Source organism: Salvelinus namaycush, unplaced genomic scaffold, assembly GCF_016432855.1.
Source record: "Salvelinus namaycush isolate Seneca unplaced genomic scaffold, SaNama_1.0 Scaffold312, whole genome shotgun sequence".
Classification (NCBI taxonomy): domain Eukaryota; kingdom Metazoa; phylum Chordata; class Actinopteri; order Salmoniformes; family Salmonidae; genus Salvelinus; species Salvelinus namaycush.
In genome coordinates this window covers 190,025-214,204 of record NW_024060031.1, presented here as the reverse complement: position 1 = coordinate 214,204, position 24,180 = coordinate 190,025, and the positions used below count along the sequence as shown (strand labels likewise).

Genomic DNA, 24,180 nt, shown 5'->3' with positions numbered 1-24,180 from the left:
TCATTATTTCAGCATTCCAATCGGTTTTATGTAATAACTACAAAAACAGAAAAGTGAGGTGTAACTTTGCATTGGGACTTTTGATATATATACTAACACAAATCCATGGTTACGTGTAACATAGGAGTCTGCTTTGAGGATAATACAGTGCCACCGTCGCGGCCCGCTAACAAGGACTCAGACCCCCCCCCCTCTCCTTCTCCGTGGCTGACGTGAGTAAAACATTTAAATGTGTTAACCCTCACAAGTCTGCTGGCCCAGACGGCAACCCTAGCCGGGTACACAGAGCATGCGCAGACCAGCTGGCTGGTGTGTTTACGGACATATTCAATCGCTCCCATGCACGCCTCCAACTCAAATCATCAAGTTTGCAGACGACACAACAGTAGTGGGCTTGATTACCAACAACGACGAGACGGCCTACAGGGAGGAGGTGAGGGCCCTCGGAGTGTGGTGTCAGGAAAATAACCTCACACTCAACGTCAACAAAACATAGGAGATGATTGTGGACTTCAGGAAACAGCAGAGGGAGCACCTACCTATCCACATCGACGGGACAGTAGTGGAGAAGGTGGAAAGTTTTAAGTTCCCCGGCGTACACATCACAGACAAACTGAAATGGTCCACCCACACAGATAGCGTTGTGAAGAAGGCGCAGCAGCGCCTCTTCAACCTCAGGAGGCTGAAGAAATTCGGCTTGTCACCCAAAACCATGACAAAATGTACAGATGCACAATCGAGAACATCCTGTTGGGCTGTATCACAGCCTGGTATGGCAACTGCACCGCCCTCAACCGCAGGGCTCTCCAAAGGGTAGTGAGGTCTGCACAACGCATCACCGGGGGCAAACTACCTGCCCTCCAGGACACCTACACCACCCGATGTCACAGGAAGGCCTAAAAGATCATCAAGGACAACAACCACCCGAGCCACGGCCTGTTCACGCCGCTACCATCCAGAAGGCGAGGTCAGTACAGGTGCATCGAAGCAGGGACCGAGAGACTGAAAAACAGCTTCTATCTCAAGGCCATCAGACTGTTAAACAGCCATCACTAACTCAGAGAGGCTGCTACCTACATTGAGACCCAATCACTGGCCACTTTAATAAATGGATCAGTAGTCACTTTATACAATGCCACTCTAAATAATGCCACTTTAATAATGTTTCAATATTTTACATTACTCATATAAAATGTATATACTGTATTTTATACCATCTATTGCACCTTGCATATGCCGCTCGGCCATCGCTCATCCATATATTTATATGTACATATTCTCATTCACCCCTTTAGATTTGTGTGTATTAGGTAGTTGTTGTGGAATTGTTAGATTATTTGTTAGATATTACTGCATTGTCGGAACTAGAAGCACAAGCATTTCACTACACTCGCATTAACATCTGCTAACCATGTGTATGTGACAAATGAAATTAGATTTGATTTATGTAAGTACCCTTTAAAAGTAACCAAATTACTTTTACTCTGAATACTTTTTACATTAGCTACTTTTTACTTGTCTTTTTTTATACCAGTAATTTTACTTCTACTGGAGAAGGATATTTCAGTAGTCAGTCACCACTACGTGTATTTACTCAGCAGGGGCTGCACAGAGGAAGTTTCAGTGTGTTTTAGTGTTTCATCACTTACAGCTTTCTGAGGAGTCTGCGTCTGGATAGCCCTCACATTCTGCTCTCTCCACATGGACCACAACGGTGAAAGGGAACCTAAACCACTCATCGTGCTGTCTGGGTCTTGCTGAATCAAACACAAACACATGAACATAAACATCAATGAACATGATGAATTATGGGAAATAGCTCAACTGTACAACTCAAAAATCTAAAATGGTATTCATAAAATATGTGAAAACAACTTTGCAAGGCTTGCAAATTCGTTACTGTCAAATATAACCAAATAAAGTCTGTCTCTAATAAAGGTTAGGTCATATTCTTCAATGAATTACTTTTAAATCACAGGTGTTATGCTGTGTTGCTGGGGCTCTGCGGTGCTCATTGAGCTAAAAGTCACATGCCACAGTGAATGGGCCCCAAACCAAAGGTACCCTTTGTTTTGCTCGACAATGGTTGGCAACATGGTTTTCACAAACAGAATACTCCCTACAACTGACCATGACCAATGAATGATGAGGACTGATTCACATAACTTAAAACTTTTATCCATTTATTTAAAATGTTTTGTTATTACCTGCACTATAATCCGTGAAGATGAGCGTGAAGTATCTTTTGAAAGCCGAGTCCAGAAGAGAACAACCGGATTGAGCAGAAGATCCACTAGAGTACTGAAAAAGAAACTCCTGTGGATTTAGTGTGTATCGGACCATGGAAGAGCGGATCATTTGAGGCATCGGCCACACCGCATCCACGTAGGATACAGGGAAGGACATGATCAAAACCATGAACCAACGCCATTGTTTATAACAACGCCTGGAGTTGGCCATAGTTTTCTCTTCCATTGTATCAAGTGAGTCTAGAACGTCCAATGTGTGTTCTTACGGATGTACTGTCCTGTCGTTGAAATGAGGAAGACAGAACTGTACAGGAGAACAGTCACGTGATACAGGCACACGCGTCAGACTCACACAAATCACGTGATCAGGTGTGAATCCCAAAACCGGCTTGCGGTCCGAACGCAAAGTAAACTAAACCCTCAGCACTTTACGTTTTACATCGTCAGATCCAAGTCTACCTTCAAATGTTCCTTGCCCAAGAGAGGGAGAGAATGATGATCTGAGAGGCAACGTCCTTGGTGGAAATGTTGACGTTGAAAAACAACCATACTAAAACTATGAATGTACCTATCAAGCTAACGTAGCTAGCTAGCACTCCTGTCAGGTAGCGACACCCATATCTGGCTAGCTAGCACTCCTGTCAGGTAGCGACACCCATATCTGGCTAGCTAGCACTCCTGTCAGGTAGCGACACCCATATCTGGCTAGCTAGCACTCCTGTCAGGTAGCGACACCCATATCTGGCTAGCTAGCACTCCTGTCAGGTAGCGACACCCATATCTGGCTAGCTAGCACTCCTGTCAGGTAGCGACACCCATATCTGGCTAGCTAGCACTCCTGTCAGGTAGCGACACCCATATCTGGCTAGCTAGCACTCCTGTCAGGTAGCGACACCCATATCTGGCTAGCTAGTTGTATAGTTCGCTCATGTATTCCGATTCAGAATTCCCCCCAAAATATGTTTAGTTATGGCGCTAGCTACGTTTTATAGCACCTCACTACGAGACTACGACAATTTGAGTGTCATTCCCACTTGCCAACGCTAAAATTAAATGTTTAATACTTTCACTTTATTGTATTACATTTGTATTGCTTATTCAATTGAATTGCATATGATGTATAGATTTTTTTTTTTATACTTATCCAATTACATATTTTTTATTGCAGAAAAACCAGTATGCATACAAGAAGTATACAAACAGACAATGATAATATATGCTTGGGAGTAAAATCAATGTTATCTATATATAGATTGTTTTGCAAACTAGGTTCATAGGCTGCATTCCAAACACTCCCTTTTGATAGAGTCTGACGAGTTGACACTTGCAGGGCAAGGGAAGAATGAATGAATTTTAAATGGACAACTCTTGCCCGCAAATTTGTCACTAGTTCATCCCACCATTGTGTTTTCAGTCATCATGGAAGTGTTGTGTGTGCGTGCTACAGTCTATTATGATTGCATTTCATATCTTGGCTAGAAGACAACGCATTCGCAGACATGTTAGCCATCCTACTATATCAGGCAAATCGAACGTTACAATGTATAAGTGTGATGTCAGGGAAAGTTATGTTCGCATATAAAGCCACTAGGGCCTGTAGGACCTGCCTTGTTGACATTGCTGTCAAGGTAGAGCAGTGCCTTATCATGGATAGACTTCTCCCCCTCTTATCTACTGTATCAATATGTTTGGACCATGACAGTTTACAATCCAGGGTAACTCCAAGCAGTTTAGTCACCTCAACTTGCTCAATTTCTAGATTAGTTATTACAAGATTAGGGTTTAGTGAATGATTTGTCCCAAATACAATGCTTTTAGTTTTAGAAATATTTAGGACTAGTTTATTCCTTGCCACCCACTCTGAAACTAACTACAGCTCTTTGTTAAGTGTTAGTCATTTCAGTCACTGTAGTAGCTGACATGTATAGTGTTGAGTCATCCGCATACATAGACACACTGGCTTTCCTCAAAGCCAGTGGCATGTCATTAGTAAAGATTGAAAAAAGTAAATGGGCCGAGACAACTGCTTTGGGGATATTCTACCTGGATTATGTTCGAGTGTCTTCCATTAAAGAACACCCTCTGTGTTCTGTTAGACAGGTAACTCTTTATCCACAATATAGCAGGGGGTGTAAAGCCATAACACAAGTTTTGCCAGCAGCAGACTGTGATCAATAATGTCAAAAGCCGCACTGAAGTCTAACAAAACAGCCCCCACAATCTTATAATTTTCTCTCAACCAATCATCAGTCATTTGTGTAAGTGCTGTGCTTGTTGAATGTCCTTCCTTATAAGCATGCTGAAATTCTGTTGTCAATTTGTTTACTGTAAAAGAGCATTGTATCTGGTCAAACAAAATGTTTTCCAAAAGTTTACTAAGGGTTGGTAACAGGCTGATTGGTCGGCTATTTACATTTACATTTAAGTCATTTAGCAGACGCTCTTATCCAGAGCGACTTACAAATTGGTGCATTCACCTTATGATATCCAGTGGAACAACCACTTTACGATAGTGCATCTAGTGCATTTCCTCCAAACATATTTGAGCCAGTAAAGGGGGCTTTACTATTCTTAGGTAGCAGAATTACTTTTGCTTCCGTCCAGGCCTGAGGGCACACACTTTCTAGTTGGATTAAATTGAAGATGTGGCAAATAGGAGTGGCAATATTGTCCGCTCTTGTCCTCAGTAATTTTCGATCCAAGTTGTCAGACCCTGGTGGCTTGTCATTGTTGATAGACACATTTTTAATCTCTTCCACAATAACTTGCGGAAAATTACAATGCTTGTCTTTCACAATTTGGTCAGATATACTTGGATGTTTAGTGTTAGCATTTGTTGCTGGCATGTCATGCCTAAATTTGCTAATCTTGCCAATGAAAAAATCATTAAAGTAGTTGTCAATATCAGTGGGTTTTGTGATGAATGAGCCATCTGTTTCAATGAATGATGGAGCTGAGTTTTCCTTTTTTCCCAGAATTTAATTGTAGGTGCTCCATAGCTTTTTACTATCATTCTTTAGTTCATGTTTTTTTGTTTCATAGTGTAGTTTCTTCCTATTTTTATTAAGTTTAGTCACATGATTTCTCAATTTGCAATAAGTTTGCCAATTGGTTGTTTATCCAGACTTATTTGCCATTCCTTTTGCCTCATCCACCTCAACCATACAATGTTTAAATTCCTCATCAATCCACAGGGATTTAACAGGTTTACAGTCATTTTATTAATGTGTAAATGCTTATTAGCAACTGGAATATGCAATTTCCTAAATGTGTCATGTGCGGTGTCTGTTTGCTCCTCATTACACACCACGGACCAACAAATATTCTTTACATCAACAACATAGGAAGAGCTACAAAACGGATTGTATTTATACACTATATTAGGCCCAGCCTTTGGAACTTTGGTTTTCCTAGATATGGCTACAATTTTGTGATCACTACATCTGATGGATCTGGCTACTGCTTTCATGCAAATTTCTGCAGCATTAGTAAAGATGTGATCAATACATGTTGATGATTTCATTCCTGTGCTGTTTGTAACTACCCTGGTAGGTTGACTGATAACCTGAACCAGGTTGCAGACACTGGTTACAGTTTGAAGCTTTCTCTTGAGTGGGCAGCTTGATGAAAGCCAGTCAATATTTAAATCACCCAGAAAATATACTTCTCTGATACATTATCAAGCATTTCATACACATTATCCAGATAGTGACTGTTAGCACTTGGTGGTCTGTAGCAGCTTCCCACCAGAATGGGCTTTAGGTGAGGCAGATGAACCTGTAGCCATATTACTTCAACAGTATTTAACATGAGATCCTCTCTAAGCTTTACAGGAATGTGGTTCTGAATATAAACAGCAACACCTCCATCATTGGCATTTCTATCTTTTCTGAGAGAGGTAGAACATGAATGTCATCTGTTACTATTGATTTCATGAACCTTGTTTATTAAGCTACATATGTTAACGTGGGCTATTTTGAGCATGTTTCTTCTGGGATGCTTCCTTGCTTTACTGGGAAGCTTAGCAGCAGTAGATGTGCTCATGTTCTTTATGTTAGTGGAGGCTGAGCTGCTCACAGTGGACTTCCTCATAGGGCACACCGTCTCAGTGCTAACAGTGTACATCTGGTTCAGAGGCACATGATTACGGCGTACACTAGCTGTAGGATCAGTAGAGGCATTCAGGGCAGTTAAAGGGACATAGATTAGGTGACTTATATTGTGTCTACCGACGCCCCTGGGATAATGTACATCTGCTGAAGCATTATGACAACTCTGTGTCACAATGGAAGGGATTAACTGAGCTGGGCTTGGGTCAGTGATAAATCATTGTCTCAATGCAGCCTTATAATGCTGTGAAAGGATCCAGGATCCCACAGGATTTGGGTGGATCCCATCCTCCTTATAAAACGTGTTTTGATTCCAAAAGGTATTGAATTTGTCAACAAAAGTTACACACATTGAGCTAAAATAATCACGTAGCCAGATGTGAAGAGAAAAGAATCCTGCTAAAGTGTTCAATGCCACGATTCAGAGAGGGCACAGGGCCAGATATGATCAGAGAGAGCACAGGACCAGATATGATCAGAGAGGGCACAGGGCCAGATATGATCAGAGAGGGCACAGGGCCAGATATGATCAGAGAGGGCACAGGGCCAGATATGATCAGAGAGGGCACAGGGCCAGATATGATCAGAGAGGACACAGGGCCAGATATGATCAGAGAGGACACAGGACCAGATATGATCAGAGAGGGCACAGGACCAGATATGATCAGAGAGGGCACAGGGCCAGATATGATCAGAGAGGGCACAGGGCCAGATATGATGGGTCTTTTGTTAGTGTCTAGCAGAGAGTCAATCAGCTCTTTAAAATCCAGTTTCAACTGTTTAGAGCTGCCCTTCATAATGTCATTAAAACCAACATGGACTACAATAGAATCGATGTCCATGACCTGGTGTAGTACATTAAGGAGCAGCTTAGTAATGTCATTTACTCCAGCTCCGAGATAAGACATTGTTTTTGCATCTGGAATGGTCACATCTCTTACCATGGAGCTGCCCAGAATCACGGTTGATGAGAAGGACAAGGAAATCCGCCCGCTCCCACGCTTCTCAGGATTCAGAGAAGCCAATGTCAGTAGTGCCTTGCAGTCGGATGCCAAGCAGATGTTCTCGATGGTGCAGCAGTAGAACTTGAGGAACTGCAGGTCCATGCCAAATATTTTCAGCCTCCTGAGGGGGAAGAGACATTGTCGTGTCCTCTTCACGTCTGTGTTGGTGTGTTTGGAACATGATAGGTCCTTAGGGTTTTGGACACCGAGGAGCTTGAAGGTCTCTGACACTGCCATGTCTATGACCTCCTCCCTACAGGCTGTCTCATCGTTGGCATTACCCATATGGTTGATGAGGATCTCCATATTGCAAATGACCAAATGAGCATCCCCACTCAGCCCCTCTCCATTCCAATGGACGTTAGAGCGCTGGACGGGCGCTCTATAAGCCGAGACACCCACAACACCACTCAACCTACGGGTGTCGGGGAAACACAGCGAGGTTATCCAGTTCCTGCTCATCAAGTCCCCTCTGATTCCCGTGGTATTGGGATTCTCCTAGCTCCAACGACACAATCCCCTCGTTAACTGGTCTACTGGTGCCATCATGGGCTGGGGCCATGCCCATTGCCTGAAGTCAGAACAACCTGCCCCGGGACGTCTTCCTGGGGCTCGGAAGGTGCCCCGGACCTTTCCGCCATTCCCGCGGAGTACCAGGACCTCCGGGAGGTGTTCAGCAAGGCCCGGGCCAAGTCGCTTCCACCACACCAACCCTATGACTGCGGGATTGACCTTCTCCCTAGCACCACGCTGCCCTGTGACGTCTGTATTCTCTGTCGGGACAGGAGACCAAGGCTATGGATACCTACATTGGGGACTCCCTAGCTGCTGGGTTTATCCGTCCCTCTTCCTCTCCCGCCGGCGTAGGGTTCTTCTTCATGGAGAGAAAGGAGAAGACGCTGCACCTGTGCATTGACTACCGGGGACTCAATGACATTACAGTTAAGAACCTTTACCCGCTACCACTCATCTCCTCGGCCTTCGAGCCGCTCCAGGGGGCCACTGTGTTTTCCAAGCTGGATTTACGGAACGCCTACCACCTGGTGAGGATACGAGAGGGGGACGACACAGCCAGTGGCCACTACGAGTATCTGGTCATGCCCTTTGGCCTCACTAACGCCCCTGCCATGTTCCAGGCTCTGGTGAATGATGTCCTCCGCGACATGTTTGAACCGGTTCGTCTTTGTCTACATTGATGACATCCTTGTCTTCACCCGCTCACCTCAAGAACACGTGCTCCACGTCCAGCAGGTCTTTCAATGCCTTCTGGAGAATCAGCTGTTTGTGAAGGCGGAGAAGTACGAGTTCCATCACTCCACCATCCCCTTTCTGGGTTACATCATCTCTGCTGGGAGTGTCCAGATGGATCCCGGGAAGGTGAGATCAGTGATGGATTGGCCTCAGCCTACGTCCACGGTGCAGCTGCAATGTTTCCTGGGGTTTGCCAACTTCTATCGCCGCTTTATCCGGGGTTACAGAACCCTGGCTTCCCCCTTGTCAGCACTCACCTTGCCGAAGGTTCCGTTCACGTGGTCTCCAGCTGCTGACCGGGCACTCCGGGACCTCAAATATCGCTTCACCACAGCTCCCATCCTGGTTCATCCTGACCCATCTTGTCAGTTCGTGGTGGAGGCTGATGCTTCGGATGTCGGAGTGGGGGCTATCCTGTCCCAGCGTTCTGCCCTTGACTTCAAGCTACATCCCTGCGCCTTCTCCCATCGCCTCAACGCCACGTAAAGGAACTACGATGTGGGGAATCGTGAGCTTCTCGCAGTGAAGATGGGGTTGGAGGAATGGAGGCACTGGCTGGAACATCCATTCATCGTGTGGACTGACCACAAGAACCTGGAGTATATCCGCATCGCCAAGTGCCTCAACTCCAGGCAAGCCAGATGGGCCCTGAGGATCACACAGTTCAACTTCTCCCTGTCATACGGCCAGGATCCAAGAATGTCAAGCCGGATGCGTTATCCCACCCCTATAGCCCCACGACTACTACCCCGGAACCCGAGACCATCCTTTATGCCTGGTGACGGCACTCAGCTGGGGAACCGGGAAACAGGTCCGTGAGGTGCAGCGCTCCCAGCCAAACCCCGGGGGGGCCCTGATAATCGGATGTTTGTTCCTGACGCCGTCCGCTCTGACCCACTCCTCCAGGCTTGCCACCCAGGCGCCCGTCGGATCCAGGCTTTGTGCGACAGCACTTTTGGTGGCCTACTATGGTTCCTGACGTGTCCGCATTCGTTGCCGCTTGCAAGGTGTGTGCACAGAACAAGACTCCTCGGCAAGCTCCGGCTGGTCTCCTCCAACCTCTGCTTGTCCCCCACATCTCCCTGAACTTTGTCACGGGTCTTCCTCTGTCTGATGGCAACACTGCCATCCTGACCGTGGTGGATTGGTTTTCCAAAGCCGCCCACTTCATTCCTCTCCCCAAACTACCCTCTACCAAAAGACGGCCCAGCTCATGGTGCAGCATGTCTTCCGGATCCATGGACTGCCCGTGGACATGGTGTCCGACTGGGGTCCTCAGTTCTCGTCCCAGTTCTGGAAGGCGTTCTGCACCCTTATTGGGTCGTCGGCCAGCCTGTCCTCCGGGTTCCAACCCCAGTTCAACGGCCAGTCAGAGCGAGCCAACCAGGACCTCGAGACCACCCTGCGCTGCCTGGTCTCGCCAACCCCACCACCTGGAGCCAGCAGCTTGTGTGGGTCGAATACACCCGCAATACCCTTCCCTGCTCTGCCATGTGCCTATCTCCCTTTGAGTGTTCTCTGGGGTATCAGCCCCCACTCTTACCTGAGCAGGAAGAGGAGGTCGTCATACCTTCTGCCCAGATGTTTTTCTGTCGCTGTCGTCGTACCTGGAGGAGAGCCTGGTTGACCCTCCTCAAGACCACCTTTGGGATCTTGCAAACTGTCCCCCCGGTTTATCAGCCCTTTCCCCATCTCCAAGATCATTAGCCCCTCTGCTGTCCGTCTTCTTTTGCCCCGTACCCTTCGTATTCATCCTATATTCCATGTGTCTAGAATTAAGCCCGTGTCTCACAGCCCTTTTGTCTTCTATTTCCAGGTCCACCCCTCCTCCCCGTGTCGTCGATGGCCTGCAAAGAATGCTCTACAGGCTAGCTAGACTCACCTCCCTGAGCATGTGTGCCAAATTCAATCGCTCTGAGCCAAACAGATCTAGAGATATACAGTACTGTGCAAAAGTTTTGTGTAAGAATGCTTTCAAAAATAGACATGTTAATAGATTATATTTATCAATATTTATCAAATGCAAAGTGAGTGAACAGAAGGAAAATCAAATCCATATTTGGTGTGACCACCCTTCGCCTTCAAAACAGCATCAATTCTTGTAGGTACACTTGCACAAAGTCAGGGATTTTGTAGGCATATAGTCAGGTGTATGATTAAACAATTATACCAAACAGGTGTTAATGACTGTGTTTCAATATGTAGGTTGAAACACAGTCATTAACTGAAACAGAAACAGTTGTGTATGAGGAATAACACTGGGTGAGGAACAACCAAAATCAGCTAACAAGGTGAGGTTGCTGAAGACATACACTATGGAAAGACTGAGCACAGCAACAAGACGCAAGGTAGTTATACTGCATCAGCAAGGTCTCTCCCAGGCAGAAATGTCAAGCCAGACAGGGTTTTCAGATGTGCTGTTCAAGCTCTTTTGAAGAAGCACAAAGAAACGGGCAACGTTGAGGACCGTAGACGCAGTGGTCGGCCAAGGAAACTTACTGCATCAGATGAAAGACACCATCATGCTTACTTCCCTTTGCAATCAGAAGATGTCCAGCAGTGCCATCAGCTCAGAATTGGCAGAAAACAGTGAGACCCTGGTACACCCATCTACTGTCTGGAGAAGTCTGGTCAGAAGTGGCCTTCATGGAAGACTTGCAGCCAAAAAACCATGCCTCCGACGTGGAAACAAGGTCAAGCGATTCAACTATGCACGAAAACACAGGAACTGGGGTGCAGAAAAATGGCAGCAGGTGCTCTGGACTGATGGGTCAAAATGTGAAATATTTGGCTGTAGCAGAAGGCCGTTTGTTCGCCGGTACACGAATGACTGTCTGCAGGCAACAGTGAAACGTGGCGGAGGTTCCTTGCAAGTTTAGGGCTGCATTTCTGCAAATGGAGTTGGGTATTTAGTCAGAATGAATGGTCTCCTCAATGGTGAGAAGAACAGGCAGATACTTATTCATCATGCAATACCATCAGGGAGGCATCTGATTGGCCCCAAATGTATTCTGCAGCATGACAACAACCCCATACAGTGAAAGTCATTAAGAACTATCTTCAGCATAAAGAAGAACAAGGAGTCCTGGAAGTGATGGTATGGCCCCCACAGAGCCCTATATCTCAACATCATCGCGTCTGTCTTGGATTACACGAAGAGAGAGAAGCACCTAAGGCTTCCTAAATCCACAGAGAAACTGTGGTTAGTTAGCCAAGATGTTTGGGCCAACCTATCTGCCGAGCTCCTTCAAAAACTGTGCAAGTGTACCTAGAAGAATTGATCCTGTTTTGAAGACAATTGGTGGTCACACCAAATATTGATTTGATGTACATTTTTCTTCTGTTCACTCACTTTGCATTTTGTTAATTGATAAATATAAACGTTTAACGTCTATTTTTGAAAGCATTCTTACTTTACAGCATTTTTTCCACACCTGCCTAAAACTTTTGCACAGTACTGTATATGTGCCTGTTATAGCGTCACTGTGCGGTCGATCTAAATGTGCTTACATATGTTGAGTCTTGACAGTGTTCAGAACATGTGCATCAAGTTTTGTTACAATACAAATATGTGTGTCTGATCTATATGAATTTATGTGCCAAACCACGGCCATGTGAACTTTTATTGGTCAGTAGTAGCCATGTTGTTTAACATACTAGCCTATAAAATGTTGCGTTGGGAGACATTGGTCATTGACCCTTTACTCAGTACTTTGTTGAAGCAATTTCTAGGACTAGCAGAAACGGGGTGAGGGGTGTGAGCCAACAAAGTTTGCGTTTACAATCACTTGTTTTAGCGCCACCATGTGGCTAATTAGCATGGCGTTGCATGAGAGGGTGTGGCCCTTGGCCCTTTACCATCATGCTAGGTTGCAACCTCCTAGGCCTTACCATCTCACAGGAATGTGCATTTAAATGTTTCCTTCTGAACGAAGAGTAATAATACTGGAACAGATTAGAACACCTGGCCCTGGCTGAACCAAATATAATAGGGTTTGACACCTGGTCCTGGCTGAACCAAATACAATAGAGTTTGACACCTGGTCCTGGCTGAACCAAATACAATAGGGTTTGACACCTGGTCCTTGCTGAACCAAATACAATAGGGTTTGACACCTGGTCCTGGCTGAACCAAATACAATAGGGTTTGACACCTGGTCCTGGCTGAACCAAATACAATAAGGTTTGACACCTGGTCCTGGCTGAACCAAATACAATAGGGTTTGACACCTGGTCCTGGCTGAACCAAATACAATAGAGTTTGACACCTGGTCCTGGCTGAACCAAATATAATAGGGTTTGACACCTGGTCCTTGCTGAACCAAATACAATAGAGTTTGACACCTGGTCCTGGCTGAACCAAATATAATAGGGTTTGACACCTGGTCCTTGCTGAACCAAATACAATAGGGTTTGACACCTGGTCCTTGCTGAACCAAATACAATAGGGTTTGACACCTGGTCCTGGCTGAACCAAATACAATAGGGTTTGACACCTGGTCCTGGCTGAACCAAATACAATAGGGTTTGACACCTGGTCCTGGCTGAACCAAATATAATAGGGTTTGACACCTGGTCCTGGCTGAACCAAATACAATAGGGTTTGACACCTGGTCCTGGCTGAACCAAATACAATAAGGTTTGACACCTGGTCCTGGCTGAACCAAATACAATAGGGTTTGACACCTGGTCCTTGCTGAACCAAATATAATAGGGTTTGACACCTGGTCCTTGCTGAACCAAATACAATAGGGTTTGACACCTGGTCTTGGCTGAACCAAATACAATAGGGTTTGACACCTGGTCCTGGCTGAACCAAATACAATAGGGTTTTACAAGCTTCGCTGCTGAAGCCCTAATTAGACATCAGGCCCAATACACTCCTCTCTTCTACATGGTGATACTGTGAGAGCGGAGGGTGCTGCTACGAGAAGGACCAATGGGAGTACATAGAAGGTTGTGGACACACCTCCTCTGAGTCAGAGAATCTCTTTTCTCTACAGAAAATGTTATTGGGCCTGTCGCCACACCAACTCATTATCAAGAATTTAGTCAGATAATTTGAGTCAGCCGTCTAGTGCTCGGGAACAAACTAAATCTGGCCCCCTTGGGGTCCCCAGGACCAGGATAGAGAACCACTTGTCTAGAGAATATCTCTGTTTTCTAATGAACAGAGCTGGTGATACAGTTAGAACAGGGTAGCAGGGGTTTGGTGCCTCCCTCTGGCACCAGCCACTGTTTCATCCTCTCCTCCCTCACTTCAAAAGTTAAATCCTATTTCAATACAGCAGGTAGAATATTAACTGTACACGCCACAAGCTTGGCACACCTGTATTTGGGGAATTTCTCCCATTCTTCTCTGCAGATCCTCTCCATTTCTGTCAGTTTGGATGGCGAGCTTCACTGCACAGCTATTTTCAGGTCTCTCCAGAGATGTTCGATTGGGTTCAAGTGAACCTTCGCCCCAGTCTGAGGTCGTGAGTGCTCTGCAGCAAGTTTTCATCAAGGATCTATCTGTACTTTGTTCCGTTTGTCTTTCCCTCGATCCTGACTAGTCTTCCAGTCCCTGCGCATAAAAACATCCCCACAGCATGATACTGTCACCACCATGCTCCACCATAGGGGTGACACCAGGTTTCCTCCAGACGTGACGCTTGGCATTCAGGCCAAAGATTCCAGGCCAATTCAGGCCAATCTTGGTTTCATCAGACCAGAGAATGTTGTTTCTCATGGTCTGAGAGTCCTTTAGGTGCCTTTTGGTAAACTCCAAGCGGGCTGTTGTGCCTTTTACTGAGACATAGCTTCTGTTTGGCCACTCTACCATAAATACCTGATTGGTGGAGTGCTGCAGAGATGGTTGTCCTTCTGGAAAGTTCTCCCATCTCCACAGAGGAACTCTGGAGCTCTGTCAGAGTGACCATTGGATTATTGGTCCCCTCCCTGACCAAGGCCCTTCTCCCCAGATTGAGTCTTGGTGGTTCCAAACTTCTTCCATTTAAGACTGAGGGAGGCCACTGTGTTCATGGGGACCTTCAATGCAGCAGACATTTTTTTATACCCTTCCCCAGATCTGTACCTCACCTCCACACAATCCTGTCTCGGGGGTCTTCAGACAATTCCTTCGACCTCATGGCTTGGTTTTTGCTCTGACATGCACTGTCAACTGTGGAACCTTATATAGAAAGGTGTGTGCCTTTCCAAATCATGTCTGATCAATTGAATTTACCACAAGTGGACTACAATCAAGTTGTAGAAACAGCTCAAGGATGATCAATGGAAATAGGATGCACCTGAGCTCAATATCTAGTCTCATAGCAAAGGGTCTGAATACTTCTGTAAATAGGGTATTTTGGCTTTTTAATTTTTTATAAATTTGCAAACCTTTCTAAAAACCTGTTTTCGCTTTGTCATTATGGGGTATTGTATGTAGATTGGTGAGAGAAAATATTATTTTATCAATTTTAGAATAAGGCTGTGACGTAACAAAATGTGGAAAAAGTCAAGAAGTCTGATACTTTCTGAATGCACTGTAAATCATTTTTTGTCTTGTATTGTACCATCTCCCATCAGATATTTCCTTCCTGTTATATCTGGATGTTTTCTTTTGAGTCAGACTTTTATGTTATATTTGATAAAGCATTGTTCAAAACAATGTTCTTTTAACTGTCCTGGCAGAGTGACTGAATTGTGATTGGCAAAATATAAAAATATAAAAAAATAAAGTAGGCTAAAAATGAACAAAACCAGCTAGTTATGTATTTTTTATTTAGTATATAAGATATAAGGCATAAGGCATAAGATATAAGGCATAAGGCATAAGGCATAAGATATAAGGCATAAGGCATAAGGTATAAGGCATAAGGCATAAGGCATAAGGCATAAGGCATAAGGCATAAGATATAAGGCATAAGATATAAGGCATAAGGCATAAGGCATAAGGCATAAGGCATAAGATATAAGGCATAAGGCATAAGATATAAGGCATAAGGCATAAGGCATAAGACATAAGGCATAAGACATAAGGCATAAGGCATAAGACATAAGACATAAGGCATAAGGCATAAGGCATAGGGCATAGGGCATAGGGCATAGGGCATAGGGCATAAGGCATAAGGCATAAGGCATAAGGCATAAGCATTACAGAACAAAGATTTTTTTTAAATTATAAATATTTATTCTTCAACAATATTCAGAAAAAAATATGTATAGCCCCCTAGTGGCGAGTGATATGTTGTTCCCTGCCTCTCTAGTGAGTTATGGGGGGATGGAGGAGTGATATGTTGTTCCCTGCCTCTCTAGTGAGTTATGGGGGGATGGAGGAGTGATATGTTGTTCCCTGCCTCTCTCTAGTGAGTTATGGGGGGATGGAGGAGTGATATGTTGTTCCCTGCCTCTCTCTAGTGAGTTATGGGGGGATGGAGGAGTGATATGTTGTTCCCTGCCTCTCTCTAGTGAGTTATGGGGGGATGGAGGAGTGATATGCTGTTCCCTGCCTCTCTCTAGTGAGTTATGGGGGGATGGAGGAGTGATATGCTGTTCCCTGCCTCTCTAGTGAGTTATGGGGGGATGGAGGAGTGACATGTTCTAGATCAGCTGCTGCACATAAAGCCAGAACATCTAGATCAGCTGCTAGACATAGAGCCAGAACATCTAGATCAGCTGCTGCACAGAACCAGAACACCTAGATCAGCTGCTAGACATAGAGCCAGAACACCTAGATCAGCTGCTGCACATAGAGCCAGAACATCTAGATCAGCTGCTGCACATAGAGCCAGAACATATAGATCAGCTGCTGCACATAGAGCCAGAACATATAGATCAGCTGCTGCACATAGAGCCAGAACATCTAGATCAGCTGCTGCACATAGAGCCAGAACATCTAGATCAGCTGCTGCACATAGAGCCAGAACATATAGATCAGCTGCTGCACATAGAGCCATAACATCTAGATCAGCTGCTACACATAGAGCCAGAACATCTAGATCAGCTGCTGCACATAGAGCCAGAACATCTAGATCAGCTGCTGCACATAGAGCCAGAACATCTAGATCAGCTGCTGCACATAGAGCCAGAACATCTAGATCAGCTGCTGCACAAAAAGCCATAACATCTAGATCAGCTGCTGCACATAGAGCCATAACATCTAGATCAGCTGCTGCACATAGAGCAGGAACATCTAGATCAGCTGCTAGACATAGAGCCAGAACATCTAGATCAGCTGCTGCACAGAACCAGAACACCTAGATCAGCTGCTAGACATAGAGCCAGAACATCTAGATCAGCTGCTGCACATAGAGCCATAACATCTAGATCAGCTGCTGCACATAGAGCCAGAACATCTAGATCAGCTGCTGCACAGAACCAGAACACCTAGATCAGCTGCTAGACATAGAGCCAGAACATCTAGATCAGCTGCTGCACATAGAGCCATAACATCTAGATCAGCTGCTGCACATAGAGCCAGAACATCTAGATCAGCTGCTGCACATAGAGCCAGAACATCTAGATCAGCTGCTGCACATAGAGCCATAACATCTAGATCAGCTGCTGCACATAGAGCCATAACATCTAGATCAGCTGCTGCACATAGAGCCAGAACATCTAGATCAGCTGCTGCACATAGAGCCAGAACATCTAGATCAGCTGCTACACATAGAGCCAGAACATCTAGATCAGCTGCTGCACATACGGCCAGAACATCTAGATCAGCTGCTGCACATAGAGCCAGAACATCTAGATCAGCTGCTGCACATAGAGCCAGAACATCTAGATCAGCTGCTGCACAAAAAGCCAGAACATCTAGATCAGCTGCTGCACATAGAGCCATAACATCTAGATCAGCTGCTGCACATAGAGCCATAACATCTAGATCAGCTGCTGCACATAGAGCCATAACATCTAGATCAGCTGCTGCACATAAAGCCAGAACATCTAGATCAGCTGCTGCACATACAGCCAGAACATCTAGATCAGCTGCTGCACATAGAGCCAGAACATCTAGATCAGCTGCTGCACGTAGAGCCAGAACATCTAGATCAGCTGCTGCACATACGGCCAGAACATCTAGATCAGCTGCTGCACATAGAGCCAGAACATCTAGATCAGCTGCTGCACAAAAAGCCAGAACATCTAGATCAGCTGCTGCACATAGAGCCATAACATCTAGATCAGCTGCTGCACATAGAGCCATAACATATAGATCAGCTGCTGCACATAGAGCCAGAACATCTTCAGTCAACAGTCAGAAGACACCAAAGTGATGTTTTGGCGGACATCTTTCAAATTGATGATTTTTTCCCCCAGACAGTTGGAGTTGATAGGACCTCAACCCAAAATGCTTCTTATTTGTTGAAATAATTAAGAAATGAATGAATACTAGTGTAGCATATGAAGATGTGAAACCTGCCCCTGATTGGTCTCATGAGTTAGAATAAAAGATCCATGCGCACAAAAAGCTTCCTTCTCTCAAGTGTTGTGCACTAATTAGTTGACATCCCTGTTAGTAATCATTTCTCCTTGACAAGATAATCCATCCACCTGACAGGTGTGGCATAGCAAGAAGCTGATTAAACAGCATGATCATTACACAGGTGCACCTTGTGCTGGGGGACAATAAATGGTCACTCTAAAATGTGCAGTTTTGTCACACAACACAGTGCCACAGATGTCTCAAGCTTTGAGGGAGCAGCAATTGGCATTCTGACTGTAGGAATGTCCACCAGAGCTGTTACCAGATCATTTAATATTAATTTCATTACCATAAGTTGCCTCCAACATCATCTTAGAGAATTTGGCAGTACGTCCATCCGGCCTCACAACCGCAGACCACGTGTATGGCGTTGTGTGGGCGAGCGGTTTGCTGATGTCAACGTTGTGAACAGAGTGCCCCATGGTGGCAGTGGGGTTATGGTATGGGCAGGAATAAGCTAAGGGCAACAAACACAATTGTGTTTTATCGATGGCAATTTGAATGCACAGAGGTACCGTGACGAGATCCTGAGGCCCATTGTCGTGCCATTTATCCACCAGCATCAACTCATGTTTCAGCATGATAATGCATGGAGCCATATCGCAGAGATCTGTACACAGTTCCTGGAAGCTGAAAATGTGCCAATTCTGCCATGGCCTGCATACTCACCAGACATGTTTGGAATGCTCTGGATCGACATGTAAGATAGCGTGTTCCAGTTCCCGCCAATATCCATCAACTTAGCACAGCCGTTAAAGAGTAGTGGGACAACATTCCACAGGCCACAATCAACAGCCTGATCAACTCTATGTGAAGGAGATGTGTCACGCTGCATGAGGCAAATGCTGGTCACACCAGATACTGACTGGTTTTCTGATCCACGCCCCCTACTTTTTTTTTTCAAGGTATTTGTGACCAACAGATGCATATCTGTATTCTCAGTCATGTGAAATCTATAGTGTCACGCCCTGACCATAGATTGCTTTGTATGTTTCTATTTTTTGTTTGGTCAGGGTGTGATGTGGGTGGGCATTCTATGTTTGTATGTCTATGTTGTCTATTTCTTTGTGTTTGGCCGTGTGTGGTTCTCAATCAGAGGCAGCTGTCTATCGTTGTCTCTGATTGAGAACCATATTTAGGTAGCCTGTTTTCCCACTTTGAGTTGTGGGTGATTATTTTCTGTTTAGTGTTTTTCGTCACCTTACAGGACTGTTCGTTTCTGTTTTATTAAAATAATGAACACTTACCACGCTGCACCTTGGTCCTCCTCTCCTTCTCCCGACGACAATCGTTACAATAGATTGGGGCCTAATGAATTTATTTAAATTGACTGATATCCTTATATGAACTGTAACTCAGTAAAATCTTATAAAACTCAACATGCAATAATGGATATTTTTGTTCAGTGTAGTTGTGACTTGAATTGAATGTAAGGTGTTTGGCTTGTTTTGTTCCCATGTGGCAAACTGGTGATGTTTGGATTTGAATGGATTTCTCTCCACTAAGAAGTGCCATTTTGTTAAGGCTGTCTGTCTTGTAGCTCTGTGTCTGTCTTGTAGCTCTGTGTCTGTCTTGTAGCTCTGTGTCTGTCTTGTAGCTCTGTGTCTGTCTTGCAGCACTGTGTCTGTCTTGTAGCTCTGTGTCTGTCTTGTAGCTCTGTGTCTGTCTTGTAGCTCTGTGTCTGTCTTGTAGCTCTGTGTCTGTCTTGTAGCTCTGTGTCTGTCTTGTAGCACTGTGTCTGTCTTGTAGCTCTGTGTCTGTCTTGCAGCTCTGTGTCTGTCTTGTAGCTCTGTGTCTGTCTTGCAGCTCTGTGTCTGTCTTGCAGCTCTGTGTCTGTCTTGCAGCTCTGTGTCTGTCTTGCAGCTCTGTGTCTGTCTTGTAGCACTGTGTCTGTCTTGTAGCACTGTGTCTGTCTTGTAGCACTGTGTCTGTCTTGTAGCTCTGTGTCTGTCTTGTAGCACTGTGTCTGTCTTGTAGCACCGTGTCTGTCTTGTAGCTCTGTGTCTGTCTTGTAGCACTGTGTCTGTCTTGTAGCACTGTGTCTGTCTTGTAGCACTGTGTCTGTCTTGTAGCACTGTGTCTGTCTTGTAGCACTGTGTCTGTCTTGTAGCACCGTGTCTGTCTTGTAGCACCGTGTCTGTCTTGTAGCACTGTGTCTGTCTTGTAGCACTGTGTCTGTCTTGTAGCACTGTGTCTGTCTTGCAGCACTGTGTCTGTGGCCATCAAGCCGTCTATGAGACTGACCATAAGGCTAACGTGCTCTAGCCTACAGGCTCTTCTTCCCAAATGGAACCCTATCCCTTATGTAGTGCACTACTTTAGACCAGAGCTAGGGCACTAGATAGGGAATAGGGTGCTGCACTACTTTAGACCAGAGCTAGGGCACTAGATAGGGAATAGGGTGCTGCACTACTTTAGACCAGAGCTAGGGCACTAGATAGGGAATAGGGTGCTGCACTACTTTAGACCAGAGCTAGGGCACCATATAGGGAATAGGGTGCTGCACTACTTTAGACCAGAGCTAGGGCACTAGATAGGGAATAGGGTGCTGCACTACTTTAGACCAGAGCTAGGGCACTAGATAGGGAATGGGGTGCTGCACTACTTTAGACCAGAGCTAGGGCACTAGATAGGGAATAGGGTGCTGCACTACTTTAGACCAGAGCTAGGGCACTAGATAGGGAATAGGGTGCTGCACTACTTTAGACCAGAGCTAGGGCACTAGATAGGGAATAGGGTGCTGCACTACTTTAGACCAGAGCTAGGGCACTAGATAGGGAATAGGGTGCTGCACTACTTTAGACCAGAGCTAGGGCACCATATAGGGAATAGGGTGCTGCACTACTTTAGACCAGAGCTTGGGCACTAGATAGGGAATAGGGTGCTGCACTACTTTAGACCAGAGCTAGGGCACTAGATAGGGAATGTGGTGCTGCACTACTTTAGACCAGAGCTAGGGCACTAGATAGGGAATAGGGTGCTGCACTACTTTAGACCAGAGCTAGGGCACTAGATAGGGAATAGGGTGCTGCACTACTTTAGACCAGAGCTAGGGCACTAGATAGGGAATAGGGTGCTGCACTACTTTAGACCAGAGCTAGGGCACTAGATAGGGAATAGGGTGCTGCACTACTTTAGACCAGAGCTAGGGCACTAGATAGGGAATAGGGTGCCATTCAGGACACAGACAGGATCTCATGCTGTTGTCATCACCATGTCTGTATGCTGGCTACTGGTCAACATTTCAACTTTACATTCAGTGACCGTAAAGCAGCTACATTCATTTGGTTGAAGCCCCCCCCCCAAAAAAACACATTATAAAGGTCCAATGCAGCGGTTTTCTGGGTAATAATTAAGTACCTTACTGTTCAATGGGGCGTTATCATTTTCGCAGTATTATTCCATCCTCAGTGTGAAAACATATAAAAACACAGAATTATCACATTTTTGACTACATTGGCCCTTTAATAGTTTTCTACATATTATTTCTTTATTTCTTATTTACATAGTATATAATGTGGAAAAGATGAGTTGGAACAAGTCCTACTATACATTCAACCTGAATACATCTTCTAACCATGTTCAGTACCAGTCGAAAGTTTGGACACGCGTACTCATTCCAGGGTTTTTCTTTAAATAGCTGTGCAGCGACGCTCCCCATCCAACCTGACAGAGCTTGAGAGGATCTGCTGAGAAGAATGGGAGAAACTCCCCAGATACAGGTGTGCCAAGCTTGTAGCGTCATACCCAAGAAGACTCAAGGCTGTAATCACTGTCAAAGGTGCTTCAACAAAGTATTGAGTAAAGGGTCTGAGTACTTACAGAACCAGTCAAAAGTTTGGACGCACCTACTCATTCTAGGGTTTTTCTTTATTTTTACTATTTTCTACATTGTAGAATAATAGTGAAGACCCAAACTATGAAATAACACATATGGAATCATGTAGTAACCAAAAAAGTGTTAAACAAATCAAAATATATTTGAGATTATTCTATGTAGCCACCATTTGCCTTGATGACAGCTTTGCACACTCTTGGCATTCTCTCAACCAGCTTCACCTGGAATGCTTTTCCAGCAGTCTTGAAGGAGTCCAACTCAAACCAAACCATCTCAATTGGGTTGAGGTCAGGTGATTGTGGCCAGGTCATCTGATACAGCACTTCATCACTCTCCTTCTTGGTCAAATAGCCCTTACACAGCCTGGAGGTGTATTGGGTCACTGTCCTGTTCAGGGATGCAAACTAGTCACCTTTCGGCGAAATTTGCCGTTTTGAATTCAAAATAGGTGACCTACGTGATTCGTGTAGATCAGATGAGAAAAGTTTGGGAGGGGAGGTGGGGGGGTTGGATCACTACTGGCTGTGAGCAGAGTGCAGCGCAGCAAGTGACTGAAGAGAGAAGAGACAACCAATTTGCTAGCTACAGCAGCATTGCGCGCTCTGGAAAGACTGGAAAGGCAGTTACAGCAGCGCGTCCCCTGAACGATAACGAAGAGGTAACGTTAGGTGAGAAGCCTGACCACGAGACAGGGGTGAGAAGGTGATGAAGCATACTTCATGAGCTGTAACCGAAAAACAACTGGCATTTGGAAAGTTTGAGGTGAGGGAGAAAGTGTGGTGGAACAAGTATTAGCATTGTTAAGTATCTTGCTAGCTGGATCGGATTCTCCGTTAGCTAGCCAGAGAAATGTTGAGCAACATTAGCCTACTCGTCTGATCAAATAATTGAGTTTATGGTGTGAAAAATAGCTGGCTAATAAAGTCAGACAGCTAACATTAGCTAACTAACATTACAACATCAGATGAGCTAACATTAGTAACCCAACCAATTCGCTATAGTATTAACTAGTATATGACTCCTTGCCGTTCAAGTTATAACGCGTTAGTTGCTTACTGGACCTGTGTGAAATGTTAACTAGCTAACAAACTAACCACTATCTGTTTCCCTCTACAGTATATGGTTCATTTTCAGAATGAGAGAATTAGGTGAAAATGAGGTGTTACTTGTTAAACAAGTGGATTCAGGGATCAAGTGTAGCTGGAGCTGGCTTAAACTGGGCCTGGCTTAAACTGGGCCTGGCTTAAACTGGGCCTGGCTTAAACTGGGCCTGGTTTAAACTGGGCCTGGTTTAAACTGGGCCTGGCTTAAACTGGGCCTGGCTTAATTAAACTGGGCCTGGCTTAATTAAACTGGGCCTGGCTTAAACTGGGCCTGGCTTAAACTGGGCCTGGCTTAAACTGGGCCTGGCTTAAGATGGATGCCGCTATAGAGGTGAAAGGAACACCACATCCCTCTTCCTCTCTGCTGCTGGCACATTGTAGAACAAATGTCCACAGGCAGAACGTGTACTATGTAATAATGTGTGCAGCCCAAAGATATTGTTTTTGTGGTGTTGAACTTGACAGTAACACCTGTGTGTGTGAGAGTGAGGGGGGGGACGTTATTTTTGCACACATGTAGCCTTGTGCACTTGATCGATGTCTATAGTGGCCACTATAATAGAGCAACAATATAATGGCTGTTTGTTTCATTCTATTTCTACTTTAAGATGTTTTTTCCCCCAAATGCAATATGTATGTGTGTTCACAAGCCTTCTATTATAAAGGCTGTCATGGTAACAAGCGTTGTTATAAAAGCTGTCATGGTAACTGCAATATTAGTGTATTGTTTTTTCTCATTTGCAGGAAAGGCAACAAAAAACATTGGATTGCTTTCTTTACATTTTTAGGTAAGGTTAGGTTCACATTAACTACTTTTTATTTTACACACAGACGGATCATGCAGATCATATTCTGTGTTGTTTAATTAGTTAAAACCTGCATATCCCCCTAGCAGGGATTTATTGCATGTTTCAGTGCAACAACAAAAAAGTGTTACCTTTTTGGGCCCTATCCAGTTTGCATTCCTGCCTGTTGAAGAACAAATGCTAGTTCCACTAAGCCTAAACCAGATGGGATGGCGTATCGCTGCAGAATGCTGTTGTAGCCATGCTGGTTAAGTGTGCCTTGAATTCTAAATAAATGACAGTGTCACCAGCAAAGCACCCCCACACCATCACACCTCCTCCTCCATGCTTCACGGTTGGAACCACACATGT

At 45.0% G+C, this 24,180-nt stretch overlaps 1 protein-coding gene across 4 annotated transcripts in view; it reads right to left on the bottom strand.

Annotated features, from left to right (window-relative positions):
- Window positions 1-2,563, bottom strand: part of LOC120039940 (beta-hexosaminidase subunit alpha-like) — a 30,469-nt gene extending 27,906 nt beyond the window's left edge. For all 4 annotated transcript variants that reach the window (XM_038985259.1, XM_038985255.1, XM_038985256.1 and 1 more), the window contains exons 1-2: window positions 2,208-2,563; window positions 1,650-1,757 (exon numbers count right to left, since the gene is read on the bottom strand). In XM_038985259.1, the coding sequence (XP_038841187.1) occupies window positions 1,650-1,757; window positions 2,208-2,475 (376 nt within the window). In that variant the 5' untranslated portion in view covers window positions 2,476-2,563. The remainder of the gene's footprint in view (window positions 1-1,649; window positions 1,758-2,207) is intronic.
- Window positions 2,564-24,180: the final 21,617 nt, after the last annotated feature.